Genomic DNA, 16,784 nt, shown 5'->3' with positions numbered 1-16,784 from the left:
GAAGTTAAATAGTTTATTATTAAGGGTTTTTAATAAAGCATTTGAAGAATCGAAACTCCCTGAATCTATGTACCAGGCTAATATAACATTGATAGCTAAAAAAGATAAAAACCCGGAGTTATGCTCATCTTTCAGGCCTATTAGCCTTCTTGGTGTTGATAATAAGAAATAAGAAATGCTCTATTGTGCATGCTGACCAGACAGGCTTTATTAAGGGGAGGAATTCTTACAATAATACTCGACGTCTATTTAATATTATTCATTTTTTAAATTTTTATCAGATCTCTGGGGTTGTTGTTTCTATGGATGCCGAAAAGGCATTTGATAGAATTGAATGGGAATATCTGATTGAAATAATGAGAAGATTTGGGTTTGGAAAAAACTGTCTGGGGTGGATCAAAATTATATACAAATCACCAACAGCATCAGTGTTAACTAACGGCTTGTTATCTTCCCCAATGACATTGAGCAGAGGTACAGCACAAGGTAGCCCATTGTCACCACTATTATTTGCTTTGGCCATTGAGCCCTTGGCCATGGCCATTAGACAAAATCCAAGTGTTGCTGGAGTTAAAATTGGGAATAGACAACATAAAATCCTGCTCTATGCTGACGATATTCTTCTGACACTGACTGACCCTGCTAACTCTCTACCTGTTCTTACTAGGTGTATCAAGGACTTTGGTCTTATATCTGGATACAAGGTAAATTTTGATAAATCTGTTATAATTACTCTGTGTAGTGGAAAGGACACTGAACCTTTATATGTTAAACCTTTTCATTAGGCACCATCAGGTTTTGTATATTTGGGACTTAAAGTTACACCAAATGTTGGTCACTTATATAGAGAAAATATTAATGGAATGGTTCAAGATCTTCAAGAGATGCTGACAAGATGGAGGTGACTTCCAATATCATTTTTGGGAAGAATAAATCTAATTAAGATGGTAATCCTACCGAAAATACTATATTATAGTAGAGGTGGGAATCACCATACATCCCACGATACGATATTATCACAATACTTAACGCACGATACGATATTATTGCAATTTTTTAAAATATTTTGCGATATTCAGATTCTGTACATAAAGGTAAACTTTATCAATATTCATTTATCTAATATCAAAGTCTCGCACTCAGTCCTTCTCTCATTTCAGTCAGTTTTATTGTTGACAAACTGAACGGTTTGTATTACAGTCTAGTCCAACTTAACTGAATGCAACCATCTGGTACAATTATAGCTATTCTAAACTATGCAATTTATGAAAACTATGCAGCCCCTTCAGCAACTGAAGAATTTGAAAGTAAATTAAAACAAAATATAATTTTACATTAAATAAAAAAGTTTTAAACTTAATTAAAATAAAACATGTCTTAAATTAAAATAAGTAAACTGTCATGTTTATTGCTGTCAAAAAAAGAAGTTAAATACATTTGGACAGTGAAGGAATGTCAGGATTCTTGCTCAGAAAAAGGATCAACATGCTCTGAAGTCAGAGCATGTTCCAGTCCACAAAAACGTTTTTTGTAACAAAATATCGATTTCTGCTGTCCCTGTATCGATACATTATTAGCAAACAAAATATCACGATACTACAAAGTATCGATTTTTTCCCCCACCCCTATATTATACAGGCATGTTGTTTGTAATTTTGAAATCAGAAGATATTAAAGCAATTAACAAGGCTATGGTGGATTTCATTTGGGCAGGAAGAAAACCCAAAATTAAATTGGAGACACTACAGCTACCGAAAGATCTGGGCGGATGGGGAGTGCCAAACATAGAAAATTATGTTCTCTCAATGCAAGCGAGGTTTCTTTCTGCCTGGATACATGAATATTCTGATCTGCCATGGCTAAATATTGAGGAAGTATCATGTAAACCATCCTCACCTGTTAACTTTTTAGGGAAACGTCTAAATGATTTACCTCACGTAATAAAGTATAACCCACTAATATATAATGCTATGTGGACTGAGAAAACTTTTTAACAGTAGTCTTCTGTTTAATATTTTGTCAACGTTTATAAATAATCCAGATCTTCTCCCGCAAAACATAAAGTAGGTGTAAAGAGGTTTTATGACCTCTTTAAACATGGTGAGTTTAAATCATTTGAATCCTTGAAGTCCCAGTATTCTATGTCAAAGACTGAGTTTTATAAGTATTTGCAATTGAGAAATTATGTGTGAAAAAATGCTAAATCATTACAAATCGCAACAGCCTCTTTTCGGTTGGAGAAATTATTTCTAGATAATAGGGAGCATAAACATTTTGTATCGAAGTTTCATTCAGAGATTTATGCCCTAATTGTGGATAAACTGGCATGGTTGAGAAAATCTTGGGGGACGTTGCTTAAATGTGAAATAGATATACAGGCATGGGACAAAATCCTGCTCCTTCCATCTAAAATCTCTGTTTGTAACCGATTTAAAGAACTGCAGTACAAAATCCTGCACAACGTATATATTTCTCCGTATATTTATAGTAAGTATAATATGGGAACATCTCCAAATTGTCTCAAGTGTAAGGTCAGAGTGGGCACTAGATTCCACTGCTTGTGGGAAAGTGCTATTATTCAATCATTTTGGAAAGAGGTCTGCGCCAATATTAATACAGCCATTGGTCAGCAGGTGACAGAACACCCATTAGCTTATTGGGATATATCCCTGTTTCACTGGTACAACATGAGCATGTAATTCAGTCACTGTTAATGTTGGCCAGGAAAAGCATTATGTTGAGATGGCTGGCAGCTGAGCCTCCCTCCATTTCTCTACGGAAGTCGCTCATCATTGATGTTATGACTCTGATCAGTTTGGGACATTACATTGATGGGAGCTCCCGAGGTTTTGTGGACAAATGGAAGAAACCACTGGAAGCACTGGGAGTAACTTGTAAACTGGACCCTAATGGACAATTATTATGGACATAATGTTGTAATATTCTAGTGCTGTGCAGAATTGTTATTTTGGACGTGAACCAGTCTTGTATTTGTTGGGGGGAAAAGTTAAATAAAAGTAAAAAAAAAAAGAAAACACCAGAACAATGCTGAAAAAGCACACAAAACACAGTGGAGATGGGAAAAAAACACAACAGAAGTTAAATAAAACACACTACAAGTAGAAAAAAATCTCACAAAATATGACAGAAGCGTTTTTGGGGCGATATTAATGTCACGGACCAGCTGTGGAAGTGACAGATACCAAAACATGCGAAGGGCTGCACTGAAATATGCTTAAAAGAACCGTAGGATTCATCAGTGTTGTGAGTAAAAAAAGATGTAGGTAATGTGGGTTTTAATGGCATCATCCATATAATACTGCGGACCCATTTTTGCTATTAGCCCTTCACTGTTAGCATATCACTTCCATTGTAGGAGGGAGAAGAGATAAGTGCTGACTGGATCAAGAGAAGAGAGGAGAAGAGAAGAGGGGTCTAGTTACAGGTTGTGGGGGCCTTTGTAGGCTGAGGTACATGGTTCTGTGGCATGCTGTAATCAAGTCCTCTCACAGACTGACAGCTTGGCACTTGTTTACAGAGGACTTTAATTTCCCTGACAGTCCTTTCCCTCCACCAATCACTCCATCTTCCCTTTGCCCATTCTGTGTAGAGTCTTGTCTTTATTTTTCTCCCTCAGTTACCTTTGTCTCACTCTCGCGCTCCTTGCTCTCTCTATCATACCCTGTCACTCAGTCGTAACCCCATTTGCGCCGGCAACAAGTTAATGGTTGCTGCTACAGCTGAAAAAGCTTCCTGTTTTCTTCTGCACAAATCCATTTGTTTTATCATCATTTATTTTTGTCTATTTACACAGGCCTGAGGGGGAGGAATTGCTGAAGCATTTGGGCAATTTTTTGTGTTATTTCCCAAGCTTAGCCTGGGGATAGAATCTCAGCAGAGCTAATTTTCAGTCTAAACTTGTTGCTACTGTTACTGCACCAAAGTGGATGGTAATTTATGTATGCTTTCATTTCCATCTGTACTGTAGGCACACCGAACACCCACCCTTCTACAAAAAGGTGTCAAGTCATTATAGTATAATCTTATGTATTAAGAAGATGGAGCAAACTATGGATTCATTTTTCACTTGTTGAAATCCAAAAAGTGTGAGCAAAGGGCATGACTATTTAGAGCTACAACAAAACAAAGATATTGCCACTGATGTACTATTAACCAACACTGTCCATTGGTTTTTTACTTCTCTTGACATCGAGTCAATAGATTTAGTTCTACAGTAGATTTCACCTGTATTTGCTTGATTTTATTATTATTATTATTATTATTATTATTATTATTATTATTATTATTATTATTATTACTATACATTGGGACACTGTTCTATTCTTGCTAATTTGCCAGAATTGTCCAGGGTTAAATCAATACTTTGCTTTTTTCACTTTACCTCTTTAACTTGGAGAACACCCTGATACTCAATGACAGTTACATTTGGATGACTGATGCTAGGTGCTTCTATCTGTTTGATTGTGGTTTCCAGCTTCTGTTCCAGGTGTACACATCTTTTCTCAGTTTTCTCCAGTTTACGGACTTTATCTTGTAGGTCTGTCTCTTACCCGCTCGCCTTCAATTCTTTCGTGTTTTTTTTTCCATTTATTTTATTTTTTAACTACTGTTATAAAGTAACAGTAAATAAGAAGACCACATACAAGGACATTACAGAAGGCTTTGAGAATTTGAATGTTTGAAGATACATTACACACTATTTAGCTTCTAAGAAAAAAATCTCTGTATATGTCTGTTACCCATGGTAGAATTTAACAACAACAGTATTGTAAAGTAAAACTTGCAGGGCAAGATGTTTTTAAACTTTATTTTGGTTCAAGGTAAGAAAAACTTTTGAGCATGTTTTAAAAATTAGATTTATTATTGATCCTGAGCACTGAAAGCTAAACTCATTGTAGATAATGTTTCCAAATAACTGTTACAATATAGCTCTGTTTTTTGTTTAAAAATAGCTTCTGAGTAGCAAAGCTCGGTAAACTGTAATAAAGTGCCTTCTAATGGCCTATTAGAAGAGTTTTAAAATAGACTCGAGGAGAAAATAGTCTGTAAAGGTTAGTGACCAAAATAAACAGCTGTGTTTATTGAACAAATAAACAGCTGAAGCACTGAACTAAAATGTAACTAACTAAAATGTTAGCACTCACATTATTAACTAAAATTCTCTAATACTCACTACATGGAAAAAATACACACATTAATAGATGACAATGAACACAAACAACACACTAAATTCAAGATGGGGAAAACATCACCTGAATTAGCCAGTAATTTCAGTGTTAAATGTGGAAACCTCTAGTAAACTGCCCTAAATGCTTAGGACTCAGGTTGGCTTTCTAGAGTGGGTCAGGTCGACACTAGAGGAAACTGTGGATCTGAACTATAGTGCAACTAAACTTATTGTCATGGTCCTGGGTCGTTGACCCAGCGTTTTGTGTTTTGTGACTATTTCCCTCTGTTCTAGTTATTCTGTGTCCTCCCCCCTTGTGTCCGGTTCGGGTTCTAGATTTCCTGTTTTACTTTGTAGGTCTGTCTCGTTATGCCCATTAAGTTCCAGCTGTGTCCCCTCCTGTGTGCCATTTCCTCATTACCTGATGTGTGTATTTATAGTTGGTGTCTGCCTGTGCTCCTCGTCGGGTCGTCTGCACTCATCCGTGTATTTCTGCGTATCTCTGCATTCATCTGCGTTCTATGGTGTTCCTGTCTCTGCGTCTCTCTGCCCCGCACCCCTTTTGTATGGTCTCAGGTTTGTCATTTAGTTCTCCCAGTTTAGGTTTCTTCAGTTGTTTTGTCATGCCTCACTGCCTGTTTCTGCCATTGTCACTTTGTAAATAAACATCACTCGTATCATCAGTCACTGCTGCATTTTGGGTCCCCCCTTTCCTCCACACCACACGGCTCACTCCGCCAGCCGTGACAGTTATTGTGACTTGCAGTCTCTCTGCAAATTTATAATTTAATATAACAAATACTGATTTTTTGCAAGGGCAAGTTGCTGAGCTCACACAGCGCTGTTGCTAATCCTTTACAAGACCCTAACCCAAAACTCCAACCCCAATTTTTTTTATTAGTGTGTGGTCAAATTTGGGACTTTGCAGGGTGGCTTTATGATTATTATTTTTGTTGTGTTTTAATATTCTTATCCAATATATCCAATACACTGGGGACAGATTGTAATTCATTTTTATGTAAGAAAGGCCGGAGAAAGTGTCAGGCTTTTATCTTTAATCATTTTTGAGATGCATGCATCTCCATGTTTGGACTTTGCCTTGGATTTGAAAGTGCAAAAAATACATGCTTGGAATTGGTCGACATATCATTTTACAAAAAAATATAGCTTGAAAATTGTTTTGCATGTGAAATGAAAATTTTAAAAGGAATCATTATATGTATAGCCCAAAAAATTATAAAATTGTTCAGCAAATCAGAGGTAGTCAAGCAGAAGAGCCACAATGGTTTAGGAAGGAATGACCTTTAAGTGAGTCAACACTGAAAGGTTGAGTCCCAAAAATTTACATGATTGTCTTATGTATTTTAAGTCTTTCTGGGAGGGAGGGGGGGGGGGGGGGTAACTGTTTTTAACTGTTGTTGTTGGTTTCATTCCACAGATCTACCCCAGTCTGTGTGAAAGGTGTTATTATAGGACACAATGACCACAACATTACTTCAGTATTTACCAAAGATGTTGCTGTGATGTATAGATAACTGCATTAGTGTATCTTCTCTTTGCCCACTGCAGGCCTGTTGGGTTTTGGCTGACCAGGGCTCAGTCTCTGCTCTACTGCAATGAGCATGGAATGCTGGGCTCCTTCTCTGAGGAGGTGATGAGCTGTAGCTGCCCCGTGGAGCAGCCAAACTGCCAAGGAGTCATCCCCTGTGTTGTAGGGACTTCCACCACCTCCTGCACCCTCTGCGCCTCTGACAACGCCACCCGTTGTGGAGCCTGTCATCACGGCAACATCCTCCATCTTGGTTCCTGTCGACCTAGCATTGCTGCATCGCTAGATCATTACCTGAACTTTGACTTGGACATGCCTGATGCCGAGGTTCTCAAAGCTCCTTAATTATGTATTCCACTGGTTCTCAAAGCTCTTTGGGACAAATTAAACAAACAGTGCCTCAAAGGGCTCACATGCCATCAATTGTTAAATTGTTTTTGTGTTGAATCTTTATACTGAACATACAAGATTTACATAACAGTACAAATATTAGTCATGTACAGTTTTTTTGTTCAAAAAGGAATACAGTATTAAACAGGGATTGAGAGGGGGTTTCAAAATAGAAAGCTGACTCTGAAGTACCTACAGTACAAAGAGTCCCTTCATTCAGCAAGCCCAGGAGCAAAAACTCATACTATGCTTTTTTAATAAATCACCACAGCAGTTATTTTCTAGCCCTCAAGAGGTCTAAGTTGTCACTGTTGAACCTCTGCCTTAACTCTAATCCTAGTTCACAAGCCTTCAAATTGTGGCTCTTTAGACCTACTTGAGTGTCTTCCTTTGGCTTTGACAAAAAACTTGATAAATATGAAAATGATCCTCTTAATTTGCTGAACCTCAATAGCAATGGCTAGCAAAGATGTGGAAGCAAATAGGTGATCTCTAGTAAATGGTATGCCTTTACATTTTTTCTTTACAATAGTTCCCTTTTATTGCTTTTGACTATAATAAAAATAACTTATATTAAGCAAATTTATTTATTATGTATTTATTATAGTTAAATAATCACATTTTATAATGCCAATGCCTAATCAGAATGTCTAATTTTTGCTTTTTATTAAAATGTCTTTAAAAATCATTAAAAGTTTTACAAGGGGTCTAAGGAGCTTGGAAAGAAAAGCGTCTGGACTTCTTTAAGTTTCATTTGAGAAGCTTCTTCAGTTCTAAAAGCAATTGGTGGAGAGTCCCAAATTTTAAGCCCTATGGGAGTGTCCCCAAGAGGGTCATGGACCCCCTATTGATCCTCTGCCTAATCACACAAGCCATGGTGTGAAAAGGATGTGAGTGGGCGTTAAGGCGTCTAGGAAGGGATCTCAAAACTGGATTATAGATGGCAGACTTTCTCGGATGAGAGGTGAAACGTCTTCAAGAAAACTTAAAGAAGTCCAGACGCTTTTCTTTCCAAGCTCCTTAGACTACGATGACCTGGATGACTGAGAACCTTCACAGACATTTTACAACGGTTTTCAGCATTTGTAAACTAAAGTTGTAAAACATCCATTGTGGCTCTTGATGAGATTTATAAATTCTGGCAAAGGTGGTAGTTGAAATTTAAAATTTGGTAATAGCTCAGTTTGAGAACCAGTGCATTAATTATCTATCTGCTTATTGCATTGACTGCAGCCTCACGGTTTGTTAATCCCTCTTCAGGTAAAGTACCTGCTTCAGCGACTGGACAGCAGGATAGAGGTCCATGCCATCTATATCAGCAATGATGTCCGCCTGGGAAGTTGGTTCAATCCTGCCTGGAGGAAGAGGATGCTACTAACACTCAAGAGTAACAAAAACAAGTCCAACCTCATCCACATGCTAATGGGCATTTCTTTTCAGATATGCTCAACTAAAAATTCAACACTGGAACCCGTGCCTGCTGTCTATGTGAATCCTTTTGGGGGAAGTCACTCAGAGAGCTGGTTCATGCCAGTGAACCAGCCTGACTTCTCTAACTGGGAGAGAACTCGACTGGACAGCGTCACCACTGCACAGTGTTACAACTGGACTCTGTCTCTGGGCAGCAAGTGGAAATCCTTTTTTGAAACAGTGCACATCTACCTGAGAAGCCGCATAGTCACGGATGATCCAACAGTGAATGAAACTCTCTTCTATGAGCCATTGGACTTGGATGATCAGACCTCCAACCTGGGCTACATGAAGATCAACACGCTGAAGGTGTTCGGATACAGCATGCACTTTGACCCTGAGGGCATCAAGGATCTGATTCTCCAGTTGGACTACCCCTACACACAGGGTACGCAGGATGCCGCCTTTCTGATGTTACTGGAGATGAGAGACCGGATTAATCGGCTATCTCCACCAGCACCACAGCCATTAGATCTGTTTTCTTGTCTCCTGCGCCACCGCCTCAAGCTGTCAGCCGGAGAGGTGGCACGAATCAAGGACTCTCTGCAGATCTTCAATTCCAAGCTTCCCAATGCTTCACCTGAACCTGAGCTGGCCCAGCTCTGTAGCTAGCTAGTTTAGCACAATCGCCAGGTTCAGGAATGATGCTGTTCGTAGAAAGAGGAATTGCTACTTCAGGGACGACTCTGCTGAGATGGCCTTTGGACCCGAATCATCTGGATTAACGTACTTTGAAGAAGGTTGAATGCTTGGCCTTTTTATGGTCACTCTCAGTTGGTTTTCTGGTGTTTTACCTTTGACAAACAGCATCATGTCCTTGACTTTTCGGAGAACGAGGGATACTTTGACTCTGTTTAGGAGGCTGTACTGAACCCACCCGGAGGTTCACTTTTGCTATTACTGCCCTGCAAACTGCGTAACTGGACAAGGCTAAAAAGGTTTCTTTCACTGATAAGTTTTTGTGATTTGGAACAATAAAAAGAAGATCATACATAAGACACCTGCCTTGCAAAGACAAACGCGGTTTTCTTATAAGAGGAACTCTTCAGAGGTCTTCAAAAATTAGCGGAAGAGGATTTCCCTTTTCCAACCCTATTTTCTTTGGCTACAGAACAATCTTGAGGGAAGGGAAAATGGGATAATTATATATATGTGGTGAATGAGTTGTTATGTTATGCTTAACAGTTTAAAATTTGATAATATTGAACCCTGTCACTGTCTTTGAATATTTCTTTTTAAACCCTACCTTCCATTTTATCTGGCATTTGAAAACTTGTATCTATGCTTAACATCTGAGTGAGAAGCCTGTTAGTGATGTTCTGTCCTTGGTGGCTTGTCTGTACCAAAAGAAGGTAACACATTGGCAATTTGAATGGCAAAATATCGTAAATGTTGAGTTATTATTCTTTCACTTTTGAGCTGAAATAATTCATAATGGAACCTTCAGATGTGGTAACAAAAAGGTCTGCGGATATAGCGCTGTAAATAACGCTCCATCTAACCCAGGTTGTGGACAAGTGCACATTGCTTTTTAGATAACTGAGTTCAAAGACCAAAAAAATGTTTATAACAAAACAAACTCATGCCTTATATGGAGAGTCAATGTTAAGGTAAGAAGCACATTTAGTTTCTGTGTTTGGTTTCCCTGCGAAGGTTGTATTGCTTTTTATATTTCAATATTTCTACCAAGACAGAACAACAGACGCATTCTCCAGAGTACGTGGTAATGTAGCTTTTCCATGTAAATGCCAGTCACTCGTTCTGCAGGTACTTGTTTTGATTTGGTGTTGTGAAACTTTTGAATCACCATTCACAGTGCACACCAGTACATGCATAATGTAATTGTTCTGCAAAATCCTCCAATGAGATAAACTTTCAGTAAATAATAGAACATGTTCGAATTTATGGTTTTAAAAGGTTTTCAGTGGTTCGGTTAGTCTCAGGTCTATGAAACTTTTTTCTTTTTTTTTTTTTGACATATGGGTCCAATGTGAGCTGCAGTTACCACGGCAACTGGAGTTACAAGGTTTCTGCGGGGCGGTGATGGTACACTTGAAAGCTGCAAACTTAACCGGGATGATACTTGATATGATTTTACTTTTGCTTCACTAATTTCTCACTGAAAGTTAGAAAACCTTGTATGTCATTATCAACAGTTCTTCTGTGCTCAGCTTGCTTAAGTAAAAACAAAGTGATTTATCTATCTGAGAGCCTTTTCCTTGTTTACAAAACTTTAACCCTCACTGTTACGTCTGTTATATAGCATTATTGCCATATTACCTCTTTGCCTGCATGTTACAACATTGTCTTTGGTCAATTCAAAGACATATTGATAAGATTAGCTGTGAAGATGGTGTCATGGAAAAGTGCAATGATGATGGTGGATGTGGTCAGAGCTACAGTAATAGTGGTAGTAAGGGGAGGGGGTGACACAAGACCGTCTCATCTTACCACCACTAGCTGTTCATTGTTCTAGTGTAAGCACAGTTTTTCACATTTGCATTTATTTATTTCACAGACAACACAGATCTGTTGTTAAGTAATTTCTTGTTAAGTACATGTGTCACACTATCACTATTGCAAACACTGTTTCTGTTTCCGGTCCACCTAATGGGTGCCAGGCAGAATTATCAACGTGGAAAAATGGGAAACTAATCAAAAAAACCAAAACAAATTCAGTCATTTATTTTGTTTTCATGTCCTTACTGAAACCATTTGACTAATTTGCAGCTGTTTTTATGCCAGATATGCTGGTTAGAAACCAGCCTTGCATAAACATTTAGACCTTTTCAACATAGTCATGTTCGATAATATTTGCAGCTTTTGACGGTGGACTTATAAATTAGGTCACCATGCTGCAGTTTCCAACTAAGTTAAAGGCAGGTAATGCATTTTCTGTGGATCAATTTTTCAAATGAAGAGGAGCATTCTTGTGCATCTACAGGGAGGCAAAAGTAACAGGTCAAATATTTCAGTATTTTATCTCAGTCTCAAAGCCAAGTAAATTATCAGCAACTAAGTGATGTTGTTAGACTTTAAAATTATTGTTGCTTTGTGCACTAATCTTATACTAAAGTCTTATACCCTTTTTAAATATTTAGTCAGCTGTTGCCTGCATGTAACAACCAATTACAGCAACTGGAAAGAAGCCAGTCAAAGCCAAACAGAACAGGTTAATCTGATCTAACAGGTTAACCTTAAGAACAGGATTAACTGCATTAAACTCCCTGCCTCAGAGGCTCATTTATGGGAAGTTAGAAACAAGAGTGAAAGACAAAAATGTGCATTTTACAGTAACATTCTGTTAGTATGGTTCAATTAATTTAATTTAGAACATTACTATATTTTTACAGGGTGACGCTATAAAACTAGTGATGAAGGAATTTCTACTGTATTTTCTCCAAAATTGTTGCTATTTCAAAAGTAAATATCTATTGAGTCTGCAGGTAGTGTAATTTCACTTGGTGATGGTGTTCTTTCAGTCACTGTCCACAGTTCATGCAAACAAATATGCTACTATAACTACAGTTAAATGGAAGCACTCAATATTTTAAAACATACTACTAACACAGACCCTTATTCACTAATATGTGAATATAAATGTTCTCACTGTGTCCACAAAATAAAAGCACAGAGGAAATTATCATTGGATTCATGAAACAGGTTGAATGGAGAGGGTGAGAAAAACAGCTGGAAGACAATGGCAACCACATCTGTCAGCTAAAGATTAGGAAACTCATTGCAAATACAAGAAAACACGAGTAAGTGGAATATTGCAGAGAAATTAGACTGTCAATGAATTTTCAACCATTATGTTGAAGATTTGTTGGCTCATTGTCCAGTTACATGACCCAATGTCAGCAAAGCTATGGATAGATGGCTGTACATTTGATTCTATAATAATAATAATAATAATAATAATAATAATAATAATAATAATAATGGATTGCATTTATATAGCGCTTTTCAGGGCCCTCAAAGCGCTGTACAATGCCACTATTCATTCACTCTCACATTCACACACTGGTGGAGGCAGCTACAGTTGTAGCCACAGCTGCCCTGGGGCAGACTGACAGAAGCGAGGCTGCCATATCGCACCATCGGCCCTTCTGGCCAACACCAGTAGGCGGTAGGTGAAGTGTCTTGCCCAAGGACACAACGACCAAGACAGACAGAGCTGGGGATCGAACGGGCAACCTTCCGGTTACAAGATGATTTGAAAATGTCCTTTTTACCCATTCCAGATTGATTAAATTCATTTCAGTTTTATTCATATACTGGTAAATCACAACAATAGTCATCTTAAAGCACTTTGTATTATAAGGTAAAGACCTTAGAATAATACAGACAAAACCCCAACAATCAGATAATCCCCTATGAGGAAGCACTTGGTGACAGTGGGAAGAAAAAACATACTTTCTAACAGGAAGAAACCTCCAGCATAACCAGGCTTAGATAATTTGGGAGAAATATGGTTTATTTCTAGTCCCTGTCATCACTGCAACATGCTGGATCAAGTGAAGGCTTTTTAGGAAGTTGGTCAAAAATGACTCCAAGATTTCTCACAGCGTTACTGGTGGTCAAGGTAATGCCATCCAGAGTAAGTATGTGGTTTGTCGCCAAGTTTTTAAAAGATTTTTAAGGCTGAGAACAATAACTTCAGTTTATGTGACTTTAGAAGTAAGGAATTAAAGGTCCTCCAGGCTTTAAGACGGGGGTCTCAAACTCACGGCCAGGGGGCCACCTGCGACTCACATCGCCCCTACGTGCGGCCCATATATTGACGTGAAGAAATATAATGCAGTTTGGCACTTGAGGATTTGTTTGTTGTTGTTGCAAAAGTAGAAATTGAGTCTAATAGACATATTGCTTGCTTAAGTAATAACAAAGTGGTTTATTGCTTTGAGGACCTTTTTGTGTTGATTAAGAAGTAACATATTAGCAATAAAGTATTATACAGATAAGACTGTCTTCAGCTTTTCCAACACATATTGGTGAGATTCACTATGAAAATGTTGAAGTGAAGTATGAAGTGGAAAATGCAATGCTGGTAGTGGGGTTAAGGTTAAGGGGATGAGGTCTGACTGAACTAGACATCTAATACAAAATACAATCTAATACAAGGAGGGTAAAACATTTTTAAAACTTTATAGTCCTACATTCTTAAATTCATAATTGGTATTTTCATGTTTCCTGTTCAACAACCAGGATAATCAGTCAGAAAAAATGGGCTACTATCCATTGATGACAGAACATAGATGGCCTGAAAAGCTTCAGGTTTGCTTTACTCTAGGTGTTTATAAGAAATTTGATTGATTGTTTTGATTCACTTGTATCTCTGAAATAGAGAGTCCATTGAGCCTCCAAATCTTGTTCTTAAAGGTGAATTATCATTATTATTATTAAAGTTGAATATTTCAGTTTCTCATTGAAATATTCACTATTAATTTTTTTAGTATAGTGTTAAATTGAACTGAAACGATTTTGTAAACTTGGAAAACTAACTAAAATTAAATAATAATAGAGGAAATATCCCTAGCTTTAATATGCATTACTTTGGTAAAAATTGCATTACACGTTCCTGTTGAGACATTGATGGATGTGCTTATTGGGACTTTAGATGTCTACAAAAGGGTGAGTCAACTGCTTTTGAAAACGCCTGTGTTTTTATTGTAATACCTGTACTAATTTTTGTAAATCTTGCCTCTAACGTATGCCCTCCATATTATAGTAATTAAAAAAAGACTAAACGCTGAAAAAACTGAACTGAAAAACTATACAATTAAAAAGTAAATACTCTGGGAAATAAGCCTGAAAGCCTAAGAGTGATGTGCTCTATCAGGATAACGTGGTACTGTCGGTCTTAAGAGATGATAGGCTCTGATCAGTTAGGACTTGAGTGTACGAGAGAAGGATTTCACATTAAATTCTGGATTTAACAGGAAGCCAATGAAGTGTGACCAGAGGGAGTCCCATTCCTACTGCGGTACTTTGTACCAGGAAACTAGGACAACCTGATAATACAGAATTGTAACAGTCCAGCCTAGAGGTAAGAAATGTATGAACTAATGTGTAGGGTCGTTCTGAGAGAAAAGGTTTCTCATTTTTGATAATATTACACGAAAAAGAGAACATAGTCCTAGAGATTAAACATTTTTAAAGTTTCGAATAATACAGCTAGAAGGAAAAGAAAATTAGAAATTCAGAAAAATAATACACCACAGTTTTATGCTGGGCAGAGATGGCAAATTTGAACAGTGTTCAATTAAAGAAACAAAAAAAAGCAGATGAATACAGATATGTAGAAATGAAGGGAAAAGACAGACAGACAGAGGTTCTACAAAAGACTACATGAACAAAGAAATGTGACAGAAATGTCATACTTTCATCATAATTTCCACCATTTGCGATTTGACTGGCATTTATATAATTATACCGTCACATTGTGCCCTTTTCTTCTGTAATGTCACGTGAGACTAGAGAGATGGCTTCAACACTATCTCATCGCACCAAGTTTCTAAGATAAGTCTAACAGTAGTTTGGAATATGTATTAAAAATGTAAAAAGTTAAATGGAAACTTTGCTGTTGGGTTTGAGGTAAATAAAGGCTGGTTCATATTCTCTTCTTCACAGCAACTTTCTGTGTTGTATTCATTATGCTTGCACAATCAAACTGACCTCAGTGCATCCATGAGGCAACTTGCAAAGCATCGCAGGCCTTAGGTTCAGACCCTCTGAGGTCTACATCTTACCTAATTCTGTTATTAGAGCATTTGTTCTTTTAAAAAAATTGCTCTCTCAGGTCTTTGCACTCAAAAAACCAAAAACAAAGAACAAACAAACAAACAGTGGATGGATGGCATTCTACCTCGAATGCATCAAACTGCTCACATGTTTTTCCTTTTTGCTTGTCTCCAACACATAGTGTTAGGGTATGAGTTATCACTGATGATGATCTAGAGGGTGAACATTTGATATAGTTTTCATCCATTATGAACATTCAAATGGAAAAGCTTTGAAAATAAATAAGAAGCATATTTAGCATGTCTAATGTCAAAAGATATACAATTTTATTTAGCATGTCACAAAAACAAAACATATCCCATGACAGTATCCACTACGTTACTGGTGACCTAAGTGATCTTCTAGAAATTATTTTCTTCAAATTCCCTCAATTGGGTCAACAATAAGAGGACAATTCACACTGCATGTAAATTGCCTAAATGACATTGAAGCTGTGACTTTAGCCTGGTGAAATTTTTACATGCAACATCAAAATGTTCACCACAAAATGTTTAATATAATGGATGCACAAACTTCCAATTACCATCAGCTCTTCATAATAAGATGAATGTCTTCTAATATATGGGAGGCAGTATTTTTTGTAAGATGAAAAGCCAATTTCCTGAGTTGTCAGGGTGCAAACAGGAACCAAACGTACACTGTCACATTACATCAGGCTGCTGGTTTATCTGCAAGAGGAAGCAAGAGAGGAATGGGGAGAGAGAGAAGAGAGAGTGACAGAGATGAGGTGAGGGAGTGCTACACTGGCCAGCTCAAGCTGTCTGTATTTCTCCCCCTCTACCCCATAATGATGTGGGGAAGGACTCACTCTGCATTGGGTTAATAAACAGTTATTCATCTTCAGCAAGGCACCCAGGAAACAGAAGTGGGTTTGCCCTTGGGCTAATCTTCAGGCCCGTGGAAGACAGCCAATCCATCAGAGCACTATTTAGACTGCAGACTGCAAACTTTCTGGACCTCCCAAAGAAGTGAGGGGAAGCAAGAGAAAATGAGAGAGTGACTGAGGAAGGAGTAGATGACATAGAGCGAGAGATGGAGAGAAGATAAGGTTAAAAGAAAGTGGGAGGGAATGAAAAGGTGAGGAGAGTTGGGCTCCTAGTTCTGCTGTGATTTATGATGTTTAGAAAGTCAGACTGCTTGAATTAATGAGGTAGATTTGGTGAAATCGACCAGTGTGTGTGTGTGTGTGTGTGTGTGTGTGTGTGTACTTTATGCTTGTGTACCTGTAGGTCATTTGACACAGTCATCAATAATGGTGTAGATTTGAGTTTTGAAATGACTTTCAAATTACATTATTACAAATGTATCCAGAGAAATGAGTCATGTTTGCTAACAGGGTAAGGCATTTAAATGCAAAGTTGGAGCTTGTTTGACCTTGACTGA

General features: G+C 37.8%; 1 protein-coding gene across 1 annotated transcript in view; it reads left to right on the top strand.

The window, feature by feature from the left end:
- The window catches only part of brinp2 (bone morphogenetic protein/retinoic acid inducible neural-specific 2), a 292,354-nt gene extending 277,121 nt beyond the window's left edge, over nt 1-15,233 (top strand). The window contains exons 8-9 of the mRNA XM_085256067.1: nt 6,758-7,064; nt 8,388-15,233. Of these exons, the coding sequence (XP_085112193.1) occupies nt 6,758-7,064; nt 8,388-9,209 (1,129 nt within the window). The 3' untranslated portion in view covers nt 9,210-15,233. The remainder of the gene's footprint in view (nt 1-6,757; nt 7,065-8,387) is intronic.
- Nucleotides 15,234-16,784: the final 1,551 nt, after the last annotated feature.

Source organism: Mchenga conophoros, linkage group LG18 (assembly GCF_057382185.1).
Source record: "Mchenga conophoros isolate Kocher_MC1m ecotype Shallow Benthic linkage group LG18, M_conophoros_male_GT1.1, whole genome shotgun sequence".
NCBI classification, from domain to species: domain Eukaryota; kingdom Metazoa; phylum Chordata; class Actinopteri; order Cichliformes; family Cichlidae; genus Mchenga; species Mchenga conophoros.
The sequence above is the reverse complement of the archived record's forward strand: the minus strand, read 5'-3'. Positions and strand labels throughout refer to the sequence as shown.